Here is a 21128-nt window from a genome sequence, read left to right as displayed (position 1 = left end):
ATTCTTTCGTCCCACATACCGTTTTCAAACACTTAATTAAGTGTACCCACTCTTCGTCCAGCTCTCCTTCTGTTTCAGTTGTCCTCTCTTTTACATTTATCACAAAGTCCAACCACAAGAATAGCTTGTGCACTTAATACAAACACATACCATGTTATTTGATAGCTCAGTGTTAAGTGACTATAAACAAGGCAAGGCATTAAACCTCTGAACACTAATTTGACTAAAAACTCAACTCACATCACTAACCAGGAAAACTGAAGTCTTTTTTTTTTTGTCAAATTGTTCTCACCAAATTACATAGTCACACCACGAACTCTCGACATGTCTGCTATGTGAATTTCCAAGTACTAACCCTCAACTCCACGTAAAACCTATTGCAATACAAAATATGGATACAAAAGTTTCAAAAATGTTACACACACAACATCTTCCACACAACAACTCACACAACCGCTGACGTCAGCTCAAAATGACGTCGTTTTGAAAAGAAAAAAAAAACAGCGCTGAACAGATCACGCTTTCCCCTTCCTCCCCTTCTCACGATCTTATTTTTTGAACTGCCCTCCCTTTCTCAAAAACACATCGCTGAGAAACACAAAGAAAGAGGCGACCACCACTAGTGACCACCACAACCCAACCCAATGCTCCACCACCGTCGGCTACCGCTACCACCACCGGCTTCTGAGCACTCCATTGCTGTTACCTCTACCACGAAGGTCTCTCTCTCCTTGTTTTAGATAGATAGATAACCCCACTATTTACTTCTCATCCTCATCAATTAGAGGGTTTCAATTTGTGAAAACCTAAGCTGATGTGCTGCAAAAACAAAAAAAAAACAAATTCGGAAACTTGAGAAACCCCTGATTTGAAAATATGAGAAACCCTAAATTGGAGTGCTTGTGGTGCTTTGATAATTTTGTTTGTTAACCCCAGAATAGTGGTTTAATGTGTTGGTAATCTTTGTAAATTGAATGGTTTCCAAGAACTTGTACATTAACGCTTATAAACGAATTATTATTTTGATTGGCCGAATGCTAGAGAGTGCAGAATCTTTAGTAATGGTATGAACTATCAAGGGTGGTGTTTCATTGGGGCCCACTCTTACGGAACCCTTTTGGATCAAATGATTTTGCATGTCCATGAAATTGGAACCCTTGTGAGCAAATAACCGTCGGAGGTTGATCACGGAAAGCTCGTTAAAGCTAGCAACAACAAGATCAGCTTGCCCAAGAACATACCTGCATTTTTCAAATTCAGTGTCAGTGTTAATGTATTCAACTGTCAATTAAAGTAGTCAATCAAACTTCCAATTAGTTTTCCATTGAATCCGTTTTGGAAGATGTTATTTTCTTCACGACGTGAGCTACTGTGAGAAAAGGGAACTAGAGGGGAGGGAAGGACTAACAAGAAGAAATAGCAAAATAGCCTAGCATGAAATCTAGCAACTGATACTTGTTTTTCAGAATCTGTTTCTGGACATTTTCCATAACTTGTTTGATTGAAGATTTTCGTAAGTTGTTTTATGATAGTATGTCGGAAAAAGTATCAACAGATTGGGAGAGATATTTCCATATTCTCGAAAATCCATCAGCTAGAATTGGATATAACATCAAAGTAGCAGTCCGAATATGGCGTCAAAATATGAGTTTTTCTCAATGTAACAAGTGTTACCTTCAAATATGCTCTGCACTCTCTAGTACTCTGCACTCTCTAGTAATTTGATTTAATTATCTTCTTTTGTATGTTTTCAGAATGGACCTAAAGATCTTACGGAGCAAAGTCAAGGCGTAAATTACAGAGCATTGAGCAATTGATGTCGAGCAAGCTAGAGATCTCCTAGATAAGTTGAAGAAATGGAAGGCAACAAATGGGGAGATGGAGAATGAGAAATGCCCGGCGTGGAGGAATTGATGTCCAGCAAGGAATTCTTTGTATCAAACAATGAAGCACTGGTGTCAAAGGTTCAAGAGATGTTCATCACCAACATTGAACTGATCATAATTAAAGAATGAAGAGTTGATCAAGCTACTAACCCACTCTCAAACTAAATAATGGTGGATGAAAGTGATTGTGCTTATGTTAGTTTTCATTATTATTGCCAATACTTGGCAGATTGTGACGGGTGAATCAAATGAAAAAAATGGTCACCCCATGTATGACTTTGTAATGTAACAAAAGCAACTTATATTGACATTGCTTGGTTCATTTACTTGATATTGTGCTTCTGTTCCAATATGTACACACATGTAAACGATGCCAAACTATGAGCAATGCAGTTTATGACATGCCAAACTATTAGCATGTAGAATGAGAAATGCCCGGCGTGGGCTTGTGCGTAAGCTGATGTTGTTCTTGTTGTGCTGATTGAGACGCGAGACGTCGGGCTAGGACCAAAAATAAGGCAGACTCTGTCGAAATTTTTCCAGAACCTACATTTGTGATTAGTTTTGACATTTAACCAGGTCTATGTCCATTTCCATCATTAATAAAAAAATAAAAAATAAAAGAGCATCATCAACAACTAAAGTGGCGCAATTTTATGAACAAACATAAAAATCTCCAATCCATCTACCTCGTCAAAGGTCAATAGAAGACAAATAAGCAATCAAGTCATACCAGAGGTGATACAATCCACATAAACCCAAGGGCTTTAACCAGAAATATGGACATGATAGGGACACAGGACACGATATGGACACATGACATGATATGGCATGTGGTGCGAAAAACATCAGGTTACAATCCATTGCCAAATTATCCATTCCCAACAAAAACCATAAAACAACAGTCACACAAATAGGTTACAAACTTACAATCGAAGTTAGGTTTCGCAAAACTACAACTTTCAAGGACACAAAAGGGGACACACGATTTTAAAAAAATACAAGCAAGTGAACTACTCTTCAACATTATCGGGTGCATTCATCATTTGCATATAACTTTGTTGTCCTCCGCATCCTTGCCATTGACTTTCTAGCATACTTGGTTGTAGTCCTCCCCAATATTGACCTTGAGCTTCCAAAATATTTGATTGTCCTCCTTCCCAACCTTGACTACCGGCAATAGTTGATTGACCCCTCCAAACTTGACTATTTAATAAGCTTTGTGAACTTGGAAAAGAAGGCATAAATTGGTTCAAGCTTGTTCCGGTGGGGCATAAAGTTGGGGAAAATGGAAAGATGCTTCCACCTTGTGCCATATTTGGTCGTATAGGATGTGGCATCATGTTTGGCCACATTGAGTGTCCCATGTAGCTTGGGTGGCCCTGCCCATTAAAAAAAAAGAATTTTGAATAACAATTACATGACGCATGAAATTATGCAATTAAAAAAAATCTTACATTTACATTTATAATACTCTTTTGTGTCTCGATATGGTGGCTAACCACAATCTCCTCAACCTCCTGAAATTAGCAAATAATATAACTATTACACATTCATCGAACAAATCTATATGTCCATATTAACTATTAAGCAACAAATCGTAAAAACTTATACCTTAGATTTTTCGTTGGACAATGGCTTCTTAGATGTTTGTCTTTTCTTCTTAATAGCTTTTTCCACAGCATCGATCTTTCTTTTGCACGGCGGTCTCCCTTTTCATCGAAGACCTTCCTGGTCAAGTATGTTTGTGCTCTATTTAGGAGGTATAACTCCATCTCCAAGTGAAAAAGAACTTTTACGAGTACTCGTGTGTCATCACCAAGTGAAACCACATTACTTTCACAAACAACTAACGCTTCCATCAACTCTTGTTTTAGCTCGCGTACCCGTTTCATCACCATATCATACTTCTCTTGAGATTCTTCCGCTAAATCAGCAACTTCATTAAAGATATTGCACATGTTGTCATGTCGACGTGCTTCAATTGACATTGATGACTTATCGTAACAGATTCGAACTTTTGTGTGGACCCTTTTCACATTTTTACACCATCTTCTTAACACATACTTGTCAGGCACTCTTTCAATTCCCTTTTGATGCCACACAAATAGTTGATGTTTACACACCATTCCTCTAGACTCGAACAATCGACAATTACAATGTGTTTCATTGGTTTCAGCATTAAAATCAACAGTAAATGCCACTTGAATCCTCTTTTTCTCTTCTCCTTCGCCATATGTAACCCATTCATTTGTCTCATGTTCGGACACGATACCATCAACTTTTGCCGGCTTATCACAGAAACAATGAATTTTATCGAAAAATTGTTTCTGAAACTCTTTAACCTTTGCATGCGTATAAACACTTTGAAATTGCTTTTCCAACTCATCTTCAGTCATTAAAGGGATGAAAGTGTTCCAACTTTTCACATTTGCTTGATTTTCACTTTCCACCTTATTCCCCAATGCATTTTCATATTGTCCTACAAATTGTTTCAGGGTCGTCTTTGAATGAACGTAACCATCAAAATACGCATTTATATTCTCGCTTCTTTGTGTGGATGACATCCCCGCCCAAAACACATCATTCAAATAAGCAGGCACCCACCGTTTCCTCTCCAAATACAACCCCTCTAACCATGTGTTACTTTGAAGCTCGTACTTCTTGATGAACACATCCCAAGCATCCTCAAATTGTTTTATGGTAAGTGAAGCATAAATTGCCCTACGCATACACCAACTAATACTCTCATATGCGTTGTACCCATTCAACTTTTTCGGGATCTTTTTCATATTATGCCATATGCACCACTGATGTCAGGTGTTAGGGAATATATCTTCTATGGCATTCTTCATGGCCATACATTGGTCGGTAATAACTGCTTTCAGAGCACAAACCCACATGCATGTCTTCCAAGTCTGAAATAACCATGAAAATGAGTCTGTGTCTTCTTGAGAGATGAGCCCGCATCCCAATAAAATAGACTGGCTATGATGATTCACGCCTACAAACGGAGCAAAAGGCATATCATGCCTGTTTACCAAGTAAGTTGTGTCAAAGGTCACAACATCACCGAACTCTTTACAAGCTGCCCTACTCTTTGCATCCGCCCAAAATACATTCCTTAGTCGACCCTCATCATCCAAATCCATTACAAAAAAGAAGTCAGAATTGTCGGCTTTCATCTTCAGGAAATAATTGTGCATCGCCTGAGCATCTCCTTCCACAAGTAGTGAACGACGCACTTTATCCACATGATTTCGGCAATCTTTCTGGATATATGGAAGCTTACCAGGTCCCCCAGCCTCAATCTGAAGTGAGGTATAAGTCTGGTTCAAATTGATCCCAGCTTTATCATTCAATTCAAGTCTTCTTTTCACTTGTTCATCGAGTACCCTATTGCTCCTCAAATACCTTACCTTTCCCAGGCTCTGGTCATGATTGTGAACTAAAGCAACCCGATTTAACCTCCACTTTTCATTCGGCTACAACACAACGGTAACATGAGCTTGACAATCAATTTTTGATTGTGGCCGTGGTTTGACCGGGTTGCTTGATGTCACCCTTGCCTTTCCAACATGACTGCATGCTATAGTTACATCCTTCAACTTTCCATCTTTTCCCTTTCTCGATGTTCTTTTTGCCACAACAAACCCTTTTTCTTTAGCATATCTTGAGTAGTATGAATAAGCTTCCTTCGATGTGTCAAAGGTCATTCCCTCTTTCGGTTCTTCAACTCCATCTGTACAATTTTCTGTTGCCTCCTTCCCAGCTCCGCTAGTATCTATTTCACCACACTTTTTGTTTGAAGGACTACTCCATACCTCTTGTTCATCTTCACGGTCTCCACTCCATACCTTTTCTTCGTCTTCACAGTCTCCACTCCATACCTCTTCTTCTTCTACACACTCATTGTTTGGACGCATTGCCGATGGAATAGAATCCAGCGACATCATCTATTAGTTAAAAAAATGAGACAATTATATAGAGATATAATCAACTTATAATGCAAAGAATTGAGTGAACAACAACATAAGATACAAGAAGACTATGCCAAAATTTTGTTTACAATATAACATTATTCGCAATTGCAAATCAATTTGAACATGCATGTTTAGGGGATTTCATGCATAACCAATTAACCATAGACTGCACTCACTTACTTAAGCTGCTTAAGCATATCTGATGGTGCAAAAATAAGTAACCATGTGAAGCCATAAATCCCATACCATTACTCATGTCAAGTGCTCATGTCTGGACAAGGGTACTTCACAAATATGAACATTCCCCATACACAAGCCTTAGAATATATTCATCCTTTACTCGTACTTTAAATCAAAATTGAGTAAAAACATACAGGGCAAACCTAATCCTAAGCATAAATTTGTGTAAATAAAAAAGGGTAAAGATGAAACGTCTGCATATTGTCAGTGTATCAAGTAGACTGATTTTTTTTTCTAACATTACAGACCATCATCGATTTCTAAGAACTTTTACTACAGGGGGAGAGTGGAGTATATATTTTGCAAAAATGCGAAGGTGTTCTATTATATTGTGCCAGATAATTTTTACAGATAAAATTAAGTAAACTGTAAGCAGAGACAGACCAACATTCTGAACTCAGCAACAATATAACATTCATTGTTTAGGGTTTTTTTCCATCAACTCAGCAAGTAAGTTTAGGGTACTAATTGAGAGAGAGAGAGAGAGAGAGAGAGAGAGAGAGAGAGAAACCTTCGAGTTGGGTGTAACAACGTTGGAGTTCTCAGAAATCGGTTGTGGTTTTGGGAATAAAATCGGAGGCATTAAATATTAATTTTTGAAAATTATTTAAATTAAATTCAAATTCCAAAACGGATAATTCATCCTAAAGATTCATCTATTACAAACCATTGTAGAAATACTGAAAATAGTCTTTGTGGTAATAAACTAGACAACATAATCGAGCCATCTTCTAGGTTTGATATGGATCCCAAGAGTATTCTGGCTCGACTCCCACCTCTGGATTCTCCTCTGCATAAAATTGCTCGCCCTCGGAATTCTGTGTCTCTTCTTGATTTTCTGCAAAATCTAGCACGAAAGCCAGGCAATCCGTACCTAAGTGATAGAGTTCACCCCGTAGTATAATCCAACCCAACTACCCCTCTTACTTTACAGTTAGCAAGCAACATGATAATAATAATGCGAAAAGCAGAATAAGGATTTACAAACACCAATTTATTACTATTCATTATTCTAATGTGAAATCTAAGATCTCTCCACGAGATCTTTCATCCCCTAACGGCTAGCCATGCTCGGTCCCATGAGATCACTTCCCTTTGCTGTCGCAGATACACCTAAGTTATGTACCGAGTGTGCACCCAAATAACTACAACAAGGGGAAAGCTTATCATGCCTGAATCACAACTAGGGTTCGCCTATCTTATATACCACTTCACAAATTACTTCACAATCATCACTGAACTCCCGCCAGTCTATCAATTCATCACTGGACTCCCGCCAGTTTCAATCTCATCACAAATCTCATCACATCTCAAAATCACGCCTGCAGGTAATCTAAAAATAAAACTTTCCAATTCATCCATTACCTAGCATCATCTAGGTGAATTCTATTCGCATACCACCCCATGTCTCGAGGGTCCAATCTAGCATTTCGAATCAAGTATCGGTGCAATATGCAATTAAAATGAATAATAATTAAAACAAACTACAAGCAAAGCAAGCACTCAACCTTTTATGAATGGGCCGTTGCCTTTAGTCTTGTATGGCTATGATAATAATAAGTAAGAACCTTTTAAAAGAATTTTTAAAAAAATATTTTTTCTAGACTCTCATTAATTATTTCTAAGTAATTAGATTGATTAAAAACTAATTAAATACATTAATTAGGTAAAACTATTAGAATAATTAACATGACATTAATAAGAGTCCTAAAGGTCCTATGCAACCAGTTGAGTGTCAACAGTTGGGTTCGGAGGGTCGCGAGATTATTTTAAATGAAGACGTTAAATAAAGTGGCCGAAAGTGAAGTAAATAGATAATAAATAATTTATAAATTAAAATATATTGAGGTTAACAAAGTTTCATCTTTGGAATGTAAGGAATCTAAATAAAATTACTCGGGTATTAATAATATGGTTTATAAGGTCGTAAGGTAATTTTGATTGGAAACACTAATAAAATAACAATAAATAGTAAATTAAATAAAAATATATATTAAATTAACAAGATATCATCTTTGAGATGCAAGAAGTCTAGAAAAAAATAATTTGGGTGTTAAAACGTTGTTTGGAAGGTTGCAAAGATTTTTCGTTTGTAAATTTTGAAAGATAACCAATAAATAATTTAATAATTAGGTAATTAAATAAAAAAAATATGATCTTAATAAGTTATGATATTTGAGGTGTGAAAAGTCTAGGAAAAATAGTCCGGGTGTCAAAAATGGTGTTCGGGAGGTCGCAAAACACATTCGAACTAAAACTGCTCAAACCGCGAGGTTGCACCGGTCAACCTTGTGGTTAGACCTTCTGCCGCAAGGTTGAACCTGGTTCTTGCGGCCTGAACCTTACGGTTTGAGTAGTTTTGGTTCGAATGTGTTTTGCGACCTCCCGAACACCATTTTTGACACTCGGACTATTTTTCCTAGACTTTTCACACCTCAAAGATCATAACTTGTTAAGATCATATTTTTTTTATTTAATTACCTAATTATTAAATTATTTATTAGTTATCTTTCAAAGTTTACAAACGAAAAATCTTTGCGACCTTTCAAACAACGTTTTAACACCCAAATTATTTTTTTCTAGACTCCTTGTATCTCAAAGATGATATCTTGTTAATTTAATATTTATTGTTATTTTATTAGTGTTTCCAATCAAAATAACCTTACGACCTTATAAACCATATTATTAATGTCCGAGTAATTTTATTTAGATTCCTTACATTCCAAAGATGAAACTTTGTTAACCTCAATATATTTTAATTTATAAATTATTTATTATCTATTTACTTCACTTTGGGCTACTTTATTTAACGTCTTCATTTAAAATAATCCCGCGACCCTCCGAGCCCAACTGTTGACACTCAACTGGTTGCATTGGACCTTTAGGACTCTTATGAAGGTCATGTTAATTATTCTAATATTTTTACCTAATTAATGTATTTAATTAGTTTTTAATCAATCTAATTACTTAGAAATAATTAATGAGAGTCTAGAAAAAATATTTTTTTTAAAATTCTTTTAAACTGTTCTTACTTATTATCATCATGGCCATACAAGACTAAGGGCAACGGTCGATTCATAGAAGGTTGAGTGATTGCTTTGCTTGTAGTTTGTTTTAATTATTATTCGTTTTAATTGCATATTGCACCGATACTTGATTCGAAATGCTAGATTGGACCCTCAAGACATGGGGTGGTATGCGAATAGAATTCACCTAGACGATGCTAGGTAATGATGAATTGGAAAGTTTTATTTTTAGATTGCCTGCAGGCGTGATTTTGAGATGTGATGAGATTTGTGATGAGATTGAAACTGGCGGGAGTCCAGTGACGAATTGATAGACTGGCAGGAGTCCAGTGATGATTGTGAAGTAATTTGTGAAGTGGTATATAAGATAGGCGAACCCTAGTTGTGATTCAGGCATGATAAGCTTTCCCCTTGTTGTAGTCATTGGGGTGCACACTCGGTACATAACTTAGGTGTATCTGCGACAGCAAAGGAAAGTGATCTCATGGGATAGAGCATGGCTAGCGGTTAGGGGAGGAAAGATCTCGTGGATTAATATTGTTATGTATTAATCAGTTTTATCGCTTTTTGATGAGAATCTTTTATGGGCAATGTTTGCATAATATTATTGTATGTTGTGCATGTGTGTCTTTTATTTTACAAAGTAGATGATCCAGTGTGTAGAGTTCGGCTTACACACAGAAGATCGGATCATCAGTTCTTGTGAAATATAAGATTGGTTCACAGTCTTAGATGGAACTGGACACACCATCGGTAGGACTGTAGTACAATGTTTAGTAGGTCTGTCTTGACTATAGGGAACGGTCTAGTTCTAACTCATTGTACTAGTACACTTTGTGTGTATTGAACGAGACCACATTGAGGTAATTGTCTTTATACTAACTTTATAAGACAATTGGAACCTCATGGTTATTATGAATGCTTATGCTCTTAATCCAAAAATAATTATTAGAGGTGTATATTTAATGTTGTTGACTTTGATTCATTATAGAGTGAGATCTTCATACGGTCAACAGTCTCGGTGAGTTGGATAGCAATATTATATATATGACAACTATTAATTATTGATGGAATCCACGTCCCAGTAGAAATTGATGATACCCCTTGAGTAAGCTTATAAGTTTCGATTATGTCAAATCCTGCAAGTGGATATTTGTATCCGACATATCGAATAAGTTAAGCGGATAGTCTCAAGTTAAGATGTTGATTAAGTGGAAGATTGTTAGTAATTTAATTTAATCAACGGGTATCTGTAATCTTAACGTGGGGAGATTAATAAGTATTTAATATCACAGAGCTCGTAATATAATTGAGATAAGGACGGAAGTGCAATTATAATTCTGTAGTGGGGTGAATTATAATTAGTGAAATAAGAAATAGAATCCTGGCAGGATTAGTTTTTCTTATTTACACTTGGAGCCCAGACTTATTACTCCTTAGGTCCCTATCGTAGCCCTATATATACACATTATGCTCTCTTGGTCAGATTGATGTTTTTCTATTATTCAGTAAATTGAGGCAGGCTTAGAGAGAGAAAACAGATCACGAAAGAGTCCACACTTGGTTCGTGTTCTAGAGGTGGAGGGAATACGATAGAAGATCGTAAGGTACAGTCGAGCAGTATTCGTGGTTTATAGCAAGGCGTGCTATAACAAGTTCAACCAGCGTTCGTGTCGCAGGGAGTTGAGGTAGTGTAGACACCCCAATCTGGGCTTCCAGATTAGTTTACTTACGGTTTTTGATTCCCCAATGATGAATTGGATCAAGAACACCTCGGGAATGATAAGTGCTTGAGTTTTGAGTGTTTGACACCCTTTTGAACCTAACCAAGCCTAAGCCACTTCAAAAGCCAAAACCCTATTGACGCGCGCCAGGGCGCAACCATCCCACGTCGGGGCACACCATTGCGCGACGGACTGAAACCATCGCGCGACGGTCAAATTGCCAGGTGGTCGTCAACAGTCAAAGCTTGACCGTTGACCATCGCGTGCTAGGGCGAACCATCGCGCGCCGAACTGACCCCCTCGCGTGACGGTCCAAAATGTCCCCATCACCTTTATTAGCTGGTAAGTTTAACCACCAAGTAAAACCTCAGCCAGCCTCGTGGACTGGCTGAGCTCCTCTCCTTGCACCAACTAGATTTACCACCATCCCTCCCTATAAATACCCCTCTCCTTCTTCTATTCAAGAGGTTCAAGAATTTCAAAGGGTTACACCTTGGGTTACCAAATTTCAAGTCCAAAGAAGGATCACACTCAATCCTTCATTTTCACACTTCAATCATCCAAGAACAAAGCTTGTTCTTCCACTTCAACCTTTTTAAACACCTTAATCAAACATCAAAGCTCAAATTCATTTCAAACCCAAAAATCAAAGATATAGCTTACCTTTGTTCTGCTCACTGTTCTGATCCCTGAGGGGGGGGCTGGCAGGGCCAAGGCTGGTAATCAATACATGTCCTGGTCCTAAAGCTAGCAAGGTTTCAAAAACCATCATGGTATGAACCAACGCGCGATGGACCCACTCACGCGCGCGACTGTCTCAATCATCGCGCGATGGTCCTCGCGGGGATTGGTGTCCTACTGTTTTATGTTGTATTTTGTATTTTGTATATAGATCACTCTGCAAGCATGTAAGAAACCAGTTTACTGCTTTCCTTAGTATAAACTGTTAGCTTTGTAGTTAATTTGTGTTTCTGCTATTTTGGAGTACCCTTGGGATCATTCTGGACATGTCCCAGAACCCAGAAATATGAAAACCACACACTGGTTAAAAGGCTCAGACCATCGCGCGCCAGGGCGCGAGCATCACGCGCCGGAGCGCACCGTCGCGCGCCAGAGCGCATCCTCGCGCGCCAAAGTGCACCATCGCACGCTAGAGTGAAACAATCGCGCAATGGTCTGCCTTTGACCAACGAGTGGCCTTGCATGGGTAACTTGGTTTTAGGCCATTATTTTGTCCCCACACTGTTTATGGGGTGTTTTGTTAATTTGTAGGGCTTTTCAGCCTTTAAACTGCTTAAAACTGTATATTATGCTGCCTATAAACTGCTTGGTTTATCCTGGGTGTGCACTGGTCCTTCCAGAGCCCAGAGGGTTTGAGAATAAGAGCTGTGGGTTTGAGCTCACTGGCGCGCGCATGTCTTAGAGTTGTGCGCGTAGGAGTGAACAGCATGCAGTGACTTGTTCAGTGCATGCTGGTATCTTCCTGCGCACATCACTCCAAAACAAGGGCCTCCCTGTTTGTTTAAACTCCCACAGCAGTCTGTTCTCATCCTATACTAACTGCTCATCCATGCTATCATTCACATCCTGCAAACGTGTTACAGCTTTAATCCTCATTAAACTGTTCCCCGCCCCTAAATGGCTAAAGAATTGATTAATCAAACATAATCGCAAATGTTTTCGCAAATGCCTAAGTAGAGACCGATCTCCGGATTGGGCGAGCGGGGTGCCTTAAAACCCTTCCCCTCTCATAACCTGGCTCCCGAACCCAGATATGGTTATGACGGACTGGTGCCTTCACCTTTTTCAAAAATCAAATAGTGCAGCAAGCGTTTCAAGTTCGGTTCCTTGGGTGTCGGACCTTCAAACCCAAGTGGCGACTCTGAATTGAGCGCTCGTCTGCCAAAAGAAGCACGCTCATTGATCCGCCCTATTTTTCTGGGCACGCTGCCCATAGTGGCGACTCTGCTGGGGATCGAACCCACAATTAGTTGCGGATGGGTGGACCATCGAACGATATTCTGATCGTTGTTGGGGCCTGAAAGGATGATATGGCTGATCATCGTTGATGATTTGGCTGACCACCGCTGAATGATTGAGATGGACGAAATGGCTGACAGTCGTCGATGAATGAACTGAGACATGCGATGTGTTTGATTGTCATTGATGATATGGCTGACCATCGGAAATGACTGAGTCGAGCGACGTGGTTGATTGTCATTGCTGAATGGACTGAGACAGGTGATGTGGCTGATTACCATTGATGATATGGCTGACCATTGGGAATGACTGAGTCAGTTGATATGGCTGACCATCGTTGAGTGGAGAAGGACGATATGGCTAACGGTCGTTGATGATATGGCTGACCATCGTTGAATGATTGAAACAGACGATATGACTGACCGTCGTTGATGATACGGCTGGCCATCGTTGAATGATTGAAACGGACGATATGGCTGACTGTCGTTGATGATATGACTGACCATTAGGAATAACTGAGTCGGACGATATGGCTGACCGTTGTTGATGATATGGCTGACCATCATTGAATGATTGAAACGGACGATATGGCTTACAGTCTTTGATGATACGGCTAACCATCGTTGAATGATTGAAACGGACAATATGGCTGACCGTCGTTGATGATACGGCTGACCATCGTTGAATGATTGAAACTGACGATATGGCTAACCGCCGTTGATGATACGGCTGACCATCAGGAATAATTGAGTCGGACGATATGGCTGACCGTCGTTGATGATACGGTTGACCATCGTTGAATGATTGAAACGGACGATATGGCTGACCGTCGTTGATGATACGGCTGACCATCGTTGAATGATTGAAACGGACGATATGGCTGACCATCGCTGATGAGACGGCTGACCATTGTTGAATGATTGAAACGGATGATATGGCTAACCGTTGTTGATGATACGGCTGACCATCAGGAATAATTGAGTCGGACGATGTGGCAGACCGTCATTGATGATACGGCTAACCATCGTTGAATGATTGAAACGGATGATATGGCTTACCGTTGTTGATGAGAAGGCTGACCATCGGGAATGATTGAGTCGGACAATATGGATGATCGTCGTTGATTTGGAGATGGGAAGATCAGTGTGTAGAATGATCAAACCGTTGAGAAATTGGACAGGACCGGCTGTCGTTGATTTGGATGGGCGGATCATCAGTCTAAATATTGAGCCATTGAGAAATTGGACAGGACCGGCTGTTGTTGATTTGGATGGGCGGATCATCAGTCTAAATGATCAAGCCGTTGAAGAATTGGACAGGACCGGCTGTCCTTGATTTGAATGGGCGGATCATCAATCTAAATGATCAAGCCGTTGAAGATTGGACAGGATCGGCTGTCCTTGATTTGGATGGGCGGATCATCAGTCTAAATGATCGAGCCGTTGAAGAATTGGACAGGACTGGCTGTCCTTGATTTGAATGGGCAGATCATCAGTCTAAATTATCGAGCCGTTGAAGAATTGGACAGGACCGGCTGTCCTTGATTTGAATGGGCGGATCATCAGTCTAAATGATCGAGCCGTTGCGAAATTGGACAAAACCGGTTGTCGTTGATTTGAAAGGGCGAATCACTATACAAAGTGATCGAGCCGTTGAAGATTTGGACAGGACCGGCTGTCCTTGATTTGAATGGGCGGATCATCAGTCTAAATGATCGAGCCGTTGAAGATTGGACAGGACCGGCTGTCGTTGATTTGGATGGGCGAATCATCAGTCTAAATGATCGAGCCGTTGAGAAATTGGACACGACCGGCTGTCGTTGATTTGGTTCTGCAGGAGATTGCATGACAGCCCTTTGGTAAACAAATCGCCTAATGGCTACCATTCTGGCATAACTCCCACAAACTGGCCACCTTCCTGTTTTCAACAGTTGATATACACAATATGCCAAGATGTATACTAACAAAATGCATAAATTGAAAATGCAGACCCTAGCTAAAGGCGGCTTTTTGGAGGACAATGACGCTTAAGGACTATCACCGAGCTCCAGTACTTTACTATCTTTTGCCTCGGAGATGCGCACCCAAACAAAGAGACATTGAATGGGCCGGCGTGCCCAATTGATATAGTAACGGCATTGGGTCTGTGCGCCCTTTCTTTGATGCTTGGGCAAATGTGCCCCAGAGATATGCCTTGCTTGGCCTTGGGCTGATGTGTGTTTGCTGTCCACGAGATTCCACAGCTTGTGGGTTACAGATACTAGGGTAGCAATGTAAAAATTGCATTTTCCAGTTTGTTGACATGTATTCCATCCGCTAATATCTAATTTGCATTGACAAGTGAACTGAGTTGATACATAGAGACACATATATGTACAGACTCATCTACCTCGAACAAAAAGAGAGAAAGAGCCCTAGGATAACCCTTAGACACATGGAAAATAATGAAATTTTGGGCATTAACGCGCAAAAACTCACAATAGCCCTTTAGACAGGTGAAACTGACACTCGCGTAAGGTCCAATAGGTGTATAATGACCTGTATGAACTAACAAAACTGGGAAAAGCATCCCGAAACGACAATGGATTGAAAAACTTGAAAAATGTCGCAAAGACGGACATAAGACGCAAATGATGACTCATATAGGCCCGGACTGAAACCGACACCCCCGTGCAGTCACATTAGATCTACATGACTTGCACGGCATGACAAAAATTGGTTAAAGCCCCCTGAACAGGACTCGAAGGCAGTAGCTGACTGCCATTGTTTGTTGCTTCTATTGAATACGTGCGCATTAAACAAGCGCGCATGAGTATCAAACTAGCACGCGTGACTTCAAAGCTGCTGCAGCTACTCAAACTAGACTTCGCTGAACTTAGAATAAACTGTGAGCCGTTAGGCCTCGCCAGCATTTCGTTCTGTTTTTTATGCTTAAAATCTTTTAAGGCTTTTGCTCAGCTTTGAAATTGAAGTAGTAGTTTGAAACAAAATTGAAAGATGAAAGGTTTTCCCCCTTCTTTCTCCACAGGTGAAGCTTGTCTTGTTCTTGACCTTTCTCGACCCTTGGTGTGCACCAAAAATGTCAACCATGGACCATGTTGATAGAATATGACCGAGTCTCGAAGAGAGACTACCTACGTATCCCACATTTTGGGGAATCAGGTCAAAACGTAGTTCAGGCCAAGGTTCACTCGTGTGTTTTACCTCTCCTTTACGCTCTAACTTTTGCCTAGAACCGCCCATTCGGGTTTTCGGTCTAGCGAGCTTTCAAATATTGCCTATTACTTTTGCCTAGACCACCTTCATAGGTTTCTGGTCTAGCAGGCTACTCTAACTTTTACTTGGAACTGCCCACCCTTGGGGTTTTTAGCCCGACGAGCTTCTCTCAGGGAAAAGGATTTTGAATTGATCCATGCTGACCAAGCTATTGAATTTATTGCTGTTGAGGTCGATAAAATGGCCGCAACCCCAAATAAAATGGTTTTGATAGCGCAGGGTCTAGAGTGCTTTAGTTAACATGCCTCGCCCCAGGCCAATCTTGAATTTTCTAACTTGTGCTTGGCGGAACGCTGTTCCTGCAAACTTGAACATAGTATGAGGCGCTGGACCTTCTGAGCTTTGCTTTACATGGTTTGGCACCCAGTAACAAAGGGATTTGATGTTCCCTTATCTCGAGATCAATGCCAAGCGTGTCTTTTAAGAGACCATGCCAAGATGTCGATGAACTCTTCGAGCCTGTCTAACCGGGCGCAATACTTCTCTGGGGATAGTGTTGAACCAATTTGAACTATTCGAGGGTCTACCTCATCTTTCAAGTTTATTTGAATCAACTATTTCAATTAATAGGCTGAGCACGCCTTTCGTCTTCCCTTTCAGCAAGGGAACACATTTCCTTGGGGATGATCCCATCGAAATCTATCCCTTCGTCGTTAGGTCGACACAGTTTATTCAAAAGTCAGCGTAGTACTTAAAAGCAAGATAATGCATATCATAAGAAAGCCCCTCGGGGTTGCCAAGTACAACAAAAGATTGAATAGAAGCTACGATATGGAGGGCCAAGAGGCACAACCTCCGACTCAGAGCTAAACTTAGACAACTTGACAGACACTGTGTCAGACTCAGACTCAAAAGTGTCAATACAAACTAGACGCGGTTTGAAAATGCAATTTTTAAAGTTACCCTTGGCTTCCTCACAGAGAGGTGGAATCTAAAGGATATCAGGCCCAAGCAGTAGCACTTCGGCTTCCTCAGCTTCTTCGACCAAACCTACTCGGTGCTCTCATGAACAATGGACCTCAGCCCGTCAGTCTGCTCCTTTGTAAGCTCCTCATTACTGTCAATCCAGGTGTCGGTAGTGAAGACCTCAATTGCCCAACGTTTAGCCATCATGTTAATCTCCGGTTCAAATGGGATGGATACGATTGGTTTGGGTTGGCTTTCTGGGATGATATAGTGGCTAGGGTTGAAAATGGTAGAGTTGGGGTTGATTTGAGTGGAAATGATAGATATCTGACCAACCAGAGGGTTAGAGTTGTGTTGAGGCAAGGAGTTGGAAATGACATTGGGCTTTGGTGGAACTTGAACCATGCCATTGTCAATGAGATCTTGAATCTCATGTCGCAAGCGGAAACGGGCATTGGTGAAATGGCCAGACATTTGATGGAAAGCACAATAGGAGTTAGGGTTGCAGCCAACAGATAGGACTTTTGGTAAGGGAGTTGGGGTCAAAGGTTTGAGATGCCCTGACTTGACAAGTTTTTCCATCACTGCAGATAGAGGTGCCTAAAAGACAGAGAAACTGCGAGGTTGGTTTTGGTGGGTTTTGCGACTAGGACGAAGGTTACCGGAACCTTTGCTTGATTTACAACTGCATTGTGTTACACCACAACTGCATTGTGTTACACCAGCGAAAGAATGCACTCTTTTGCCTTTGAGGTTGATTTCATCACCATGGACGTCTCCCTTTTCGGCATTGGCTTTGAAAAAGGATCCAGCATCCTCTTTCGGGTGAGTTCCAGCCTCATGAAATTCAGCCAGGTCTTTGAACATGTCTGCTGAGCACAGTTTGATTCCAAACGCTGGAAGGTGGTAGGCTTGAGAAGATTCTTTGACTAGCCCCATATCCGATTGCGAGGCTATGGCGGTAAAGAGGTTAACCAGCCCTTGGACAAGAGTCATCTGCCTGTCCATTTTGTGACCCATTTCTTCTACAACCTTTTTCAACTCAGCCAGCTCAATTTGTGCCGCCATTTCGGATTCGAAAGTGACAGTGAAACAGCCCCGGCACACGTTCTCGAGTAGGTTTGGCTTTTTCCTTCAGTGAGATGGCCTAAAGCTTTGGACAGCAAAGTAAATGAGAACTCAGTGAGGTTCCTGCAGCAATTAGAATGTAATGCACATGTTGCCATCGTCGATGTCCTCCTAGACTCTACAACTAAAGATGAGTCTGCCTTATGATGTTCGGATGCTACCAGAATCCTCGGAAATCTTTTCGAGGGTGTATCCTTTGAATAGATCAACTAATCTTAAGAGATGTCAAAACACTAAGCCTTTGTCTATTCCTTTCTTGAAGTTTCCACTTGGAATTCGGAACAATTCGGTATTGATGACATGACACCTTAACTTTGAACGCCGCGGTGTATAGTGACTTCGCACTTCAACCTGGGTAGTGGCAGTGACACGACATCCATACTTTGTGGTTCCTTATTTTCGGTTAAAACTTCAATCGGGCATGAGCCAAGGACTTAAAAAGGTTTGATTTCCAAAAGTCTCACTAATCTAAGGACTTTGAAAATTAGCAACGTGCACCATCAAGATGCACGACTCTTCATCGGGCCTAGCAACGCCCTAATAAGCATAAGACAGGCTCGAAAGAGAAACAACCTGAAAGCCGCCCTAAACATGCTCCTACGCAAAACGGTATGTATGTACAGTGCATGTGATAGGAAAAGCAGTAACACGTAAACAGTATATGGGGTTAGATGCAAGTAAATCTTACCATGCAGGTACCTGTCCTAATTTGGAGAGTTCTAGTGCTTTGTATATGCAAAGGCCAGTTTTGGTTTGTAACGGGTTCCTCGGACTAAAGCCAAGATATACCTCCCGCTGCCCGCGTAATCGTAGAGCAACAGTCAAACGGTAGAATGACTCATTCGGGGTCCCCGAGCTCCCGTAAACCGTGCCGAATTGCCAAAACGATCCAACGAGGCTTATCCCACATCGATACATATGAAAAATGCCAAAGAGTTTGATTAATGGAATAGAATCGCAAATTCGCAAATGCCATTTTCAATTTTGGCTCTCTTTATTAACCAATACTTAGAAGAAACTACATAAGAGAACAGTCGGAAAAGCCCCAGTCAGGATGGCCGGACACGAGGTCCTGTTAAATCACCAATCCTTTCTTTAGCAGCGCGAAGCTCACTATTTTGACAGACTTTTGTGGGATTGTTCTCAAGTGTATTAAATTCTAAGTATAGACCAATATTGATTCGATCCCCAGCAGAGTCGCCACTGTGGGCAACGTGCCCGAAAAAATAGGGCGGATCGATGAGCGCGCTTCTTTTGGCAGACAAGTGCTCAATTCAGAGTCGCCACTTGGGTTTGAAGGTCTGACACCTAAGGAACCGAACTTGAAACGCTTGCTGCGCTATTTGATTTTTGAAAAAGGTGAAGGCACCAGTCCGTCATAACTATATCTGGGTTCGGGAGCCAAGTTACGAGAGGGGAAGGGTTTTAAGGCACCCCTCTCGCCCGATCCGGAGATCGGTCTCTACTTAGGCATTTGCGAAAACATTTGCGATTCTGTTTGATTAATCAATTCTTTAGCCATTTAGGGGCGGGGAACAGTTTAATGGGGATTAAAGCTGTAACACATTTGCAGAATGTGAATGATAGCATGGATGAGCAGTTAGTATAAGATGAGAACAGACTGCTGTGGGAGTTTAAACAAACTAGGAGGCCCGTGTCTTAGAGTTGTGCGCGCATGAATGAACAGCATGCAGTGACTTGTTCAGTGCATGCTGGTTTCTTCCTGCGCACGTCACTCGAAAACAAGGGCCTCCCTATTTTTTTAAACTCTCACAGCAGTCTGTTCTCATCCTATACTAACTGCTCATCCATGCTATCATTCACATCCTGCAAACGTGTTACAGCTTTAATCCCCATTAAATTGTTCTCCGCCCCTAAATGGCTAAAGAATTGATTAATCAAACAAAATCGCAAATGCCTAAGTAAAGACCGATCTCCGGATTGGGTGAGAGGGGTGCCTTAAAACCTTTCCCCTCTCGTAACCTGGCTCCCGAACTCAGATATGGTTGTGACGGACTGGTGCCTTCACCTTTTTCAAAAATCAAATAGCGCAGCAAGCGTTTCAAGTTCGGTTCCTTGGGTGTCGGACCTTTAAACCCAAGTGGCGACTCTGAATTGAGTGCTCATCTGCCAAAAGAAGCGCGCTCATTGATCCGCCCTATTTTTTCGGGCACGCTGCCCATAGGTAGAACCCTAATTCCGCTTTATAGGGTTTTATATTTTTTGTTGTCTAATCTGTACGCGTCATTACTGGGTCTTGGAGAATTGTTTCCCAACAGTGGTATCAGAGCCAGGTTGTAATCGCGCGTATAGATTAAACAGGCCATGTTGTCCGTAGATTATAGAGGGTAGAACGTAGAATTGTGCTAACCCTTGTTTTGCAGCATTCTTACCCAGCTATTATGGTCACATGTTTTTTGTTGATTTTGTGTGATTGGATCCCACGAGAATTTTTTCGTGGTTATTGTTATTTATTGGGTACCACGATTATTTTTCATGGTTGTAATAATTAACGTAGCATGTGTTATTTATTGGGTGCCACGATTATTTCTTGTGGTTGTAATAATTAACGTAGCATGTGAACTCCAATGGAGGCATAAGATCGACGTATGTATGTTTCTTCGATTGTAATAGCATTCAACGGTTATTCGGAGATCGAAGATGGTAAATACAAAAGATTCAAGATGTTTGGCTCGCAACAGATTTTTTCCAGATTTGTAGGGTCTGATTGTGGGACTATTTCGACCCAATAAATATTGAAATTAAAAAATCTGTTCTTCACGAAAGTTGTAGATAATTGAATTTCAAATCCAACCCAATTTGAATCACTTCAATTGGAGGTCGGATGAGGAAGATATGGCCAAAATACTGAAGACTGTGCAGTTTACGCGGGAATATGTCAAATTCGAATTTTCTTACCTAAGCATGGTTGGATTTTGGTTTCCTTGATAGATTCAAAATATCTAAGTCTTCCACACAA

General features: G+C 40.7%; 2 protein-coding genes and 1 long non-coding RNA gene across 3 annotated transcripts; 1 reads left to right on the top strand and 2 right to left on the bottom strand.

Annotated features, from left to right (window-relative positions):
• Positions 1-508: 508 nt before the first annotated feature.
• LOC131303395 (uncharacterized) lies at positions 509-1956 on the top strand. The gene is made up of 2 exons (XR_009192009.1): positions 509-719; positions 1755-1956. It is a non-coding gene; the product is annotated as an uncharacterized LOC131303395 (long non-coding RNA).
• Positions 1957-2731: 775 nt separating this feature from the next.
• On the bottom strand, positions 2732-4721 carry LOC131303394 (protein FAR1-RELATED SEQUENCE 6-like). The gene is made up of 2 exons (XM_058330246.1): positions 3501-4721; positions 2732-3406 (listed from the first exon to the last, which is right to left on the bottom strand). Exons 1-2 carry the CDS (start codon positions 4676-4678, stop codon positions 3352-3354), a joined length of 1233 nt encoding a protein of 410 aa, XP_058186229.1. The 5' UTR covers positions 4679-4721; the 3' UTR covers positions 2732-3351.
• A 96-nt stretch (positions 4722-4817) lies between these two features.
• LOC131303393 (protein FAR-RED IMPAIRED RESPONSE 1-like) lies at positions 4818-6668 on the bottom strand. Its single transcript, XM_058330244.1, has 2 exons — positions 6621-6668; positions 4818-5842 (listed from the first exon to the last, which is right to left on the bottom strand). Exon 2 carries the CDS (start codon positions 5840-5842, stop codon positions 5372-5374), a length of 471 nt encoding a protein of 156 aa, XP_058186227.1. The 5' UTR covers positions 6621-6668; the 3' UTR covers positions 4818-5371.
• Between the last annotated feature and the right edge of the window lie 14460 nt (positions 6669-21128).

This window comes from Rhododendron vialii, chromosome 10a (genome assembly GCF_030253575.1).
Source record: "Rhododendron vialii isolate Sample 1 chromosome 10a, ASM3025357v1".
NCBI classification, from domain to species: Eukaryota; Viridiplantae; Streptophyta; class Magnoliopsida; order Ericales; family Ericaceae; genus Rhododendron; species Rhododendron vialii.
Note: the sequence above shows the minus strand (reverse complement) of the source record. Positions and strands in the feature narration are given on the sequence as shown.

Excerpts from the sequence above, each read along its gene's own strand:
- LOC131303394 (XM_058330246.1), bottom strand. The coding sequence starts at position 4,678 with ATGAAAAAGATCCCGAAAAAGTTGAATGGGTACAACGCATATGAGAGT. Across the intron at positions 3,407-3,500 it reads TGTCCAACGAAAAATCTAAG|GAGGTTGAGGAGATTGTGGT; the intron begins GTATAAGTTTTT and ends TGCTAATTTCAG.
- LOC131303393 (XM_058330244.1), bottom strand. The coding sequence starts at position 5,842 with ATGATGTCGCTGGATTCTATTCCATCGGCAATGCGTCCAAACAATGAG.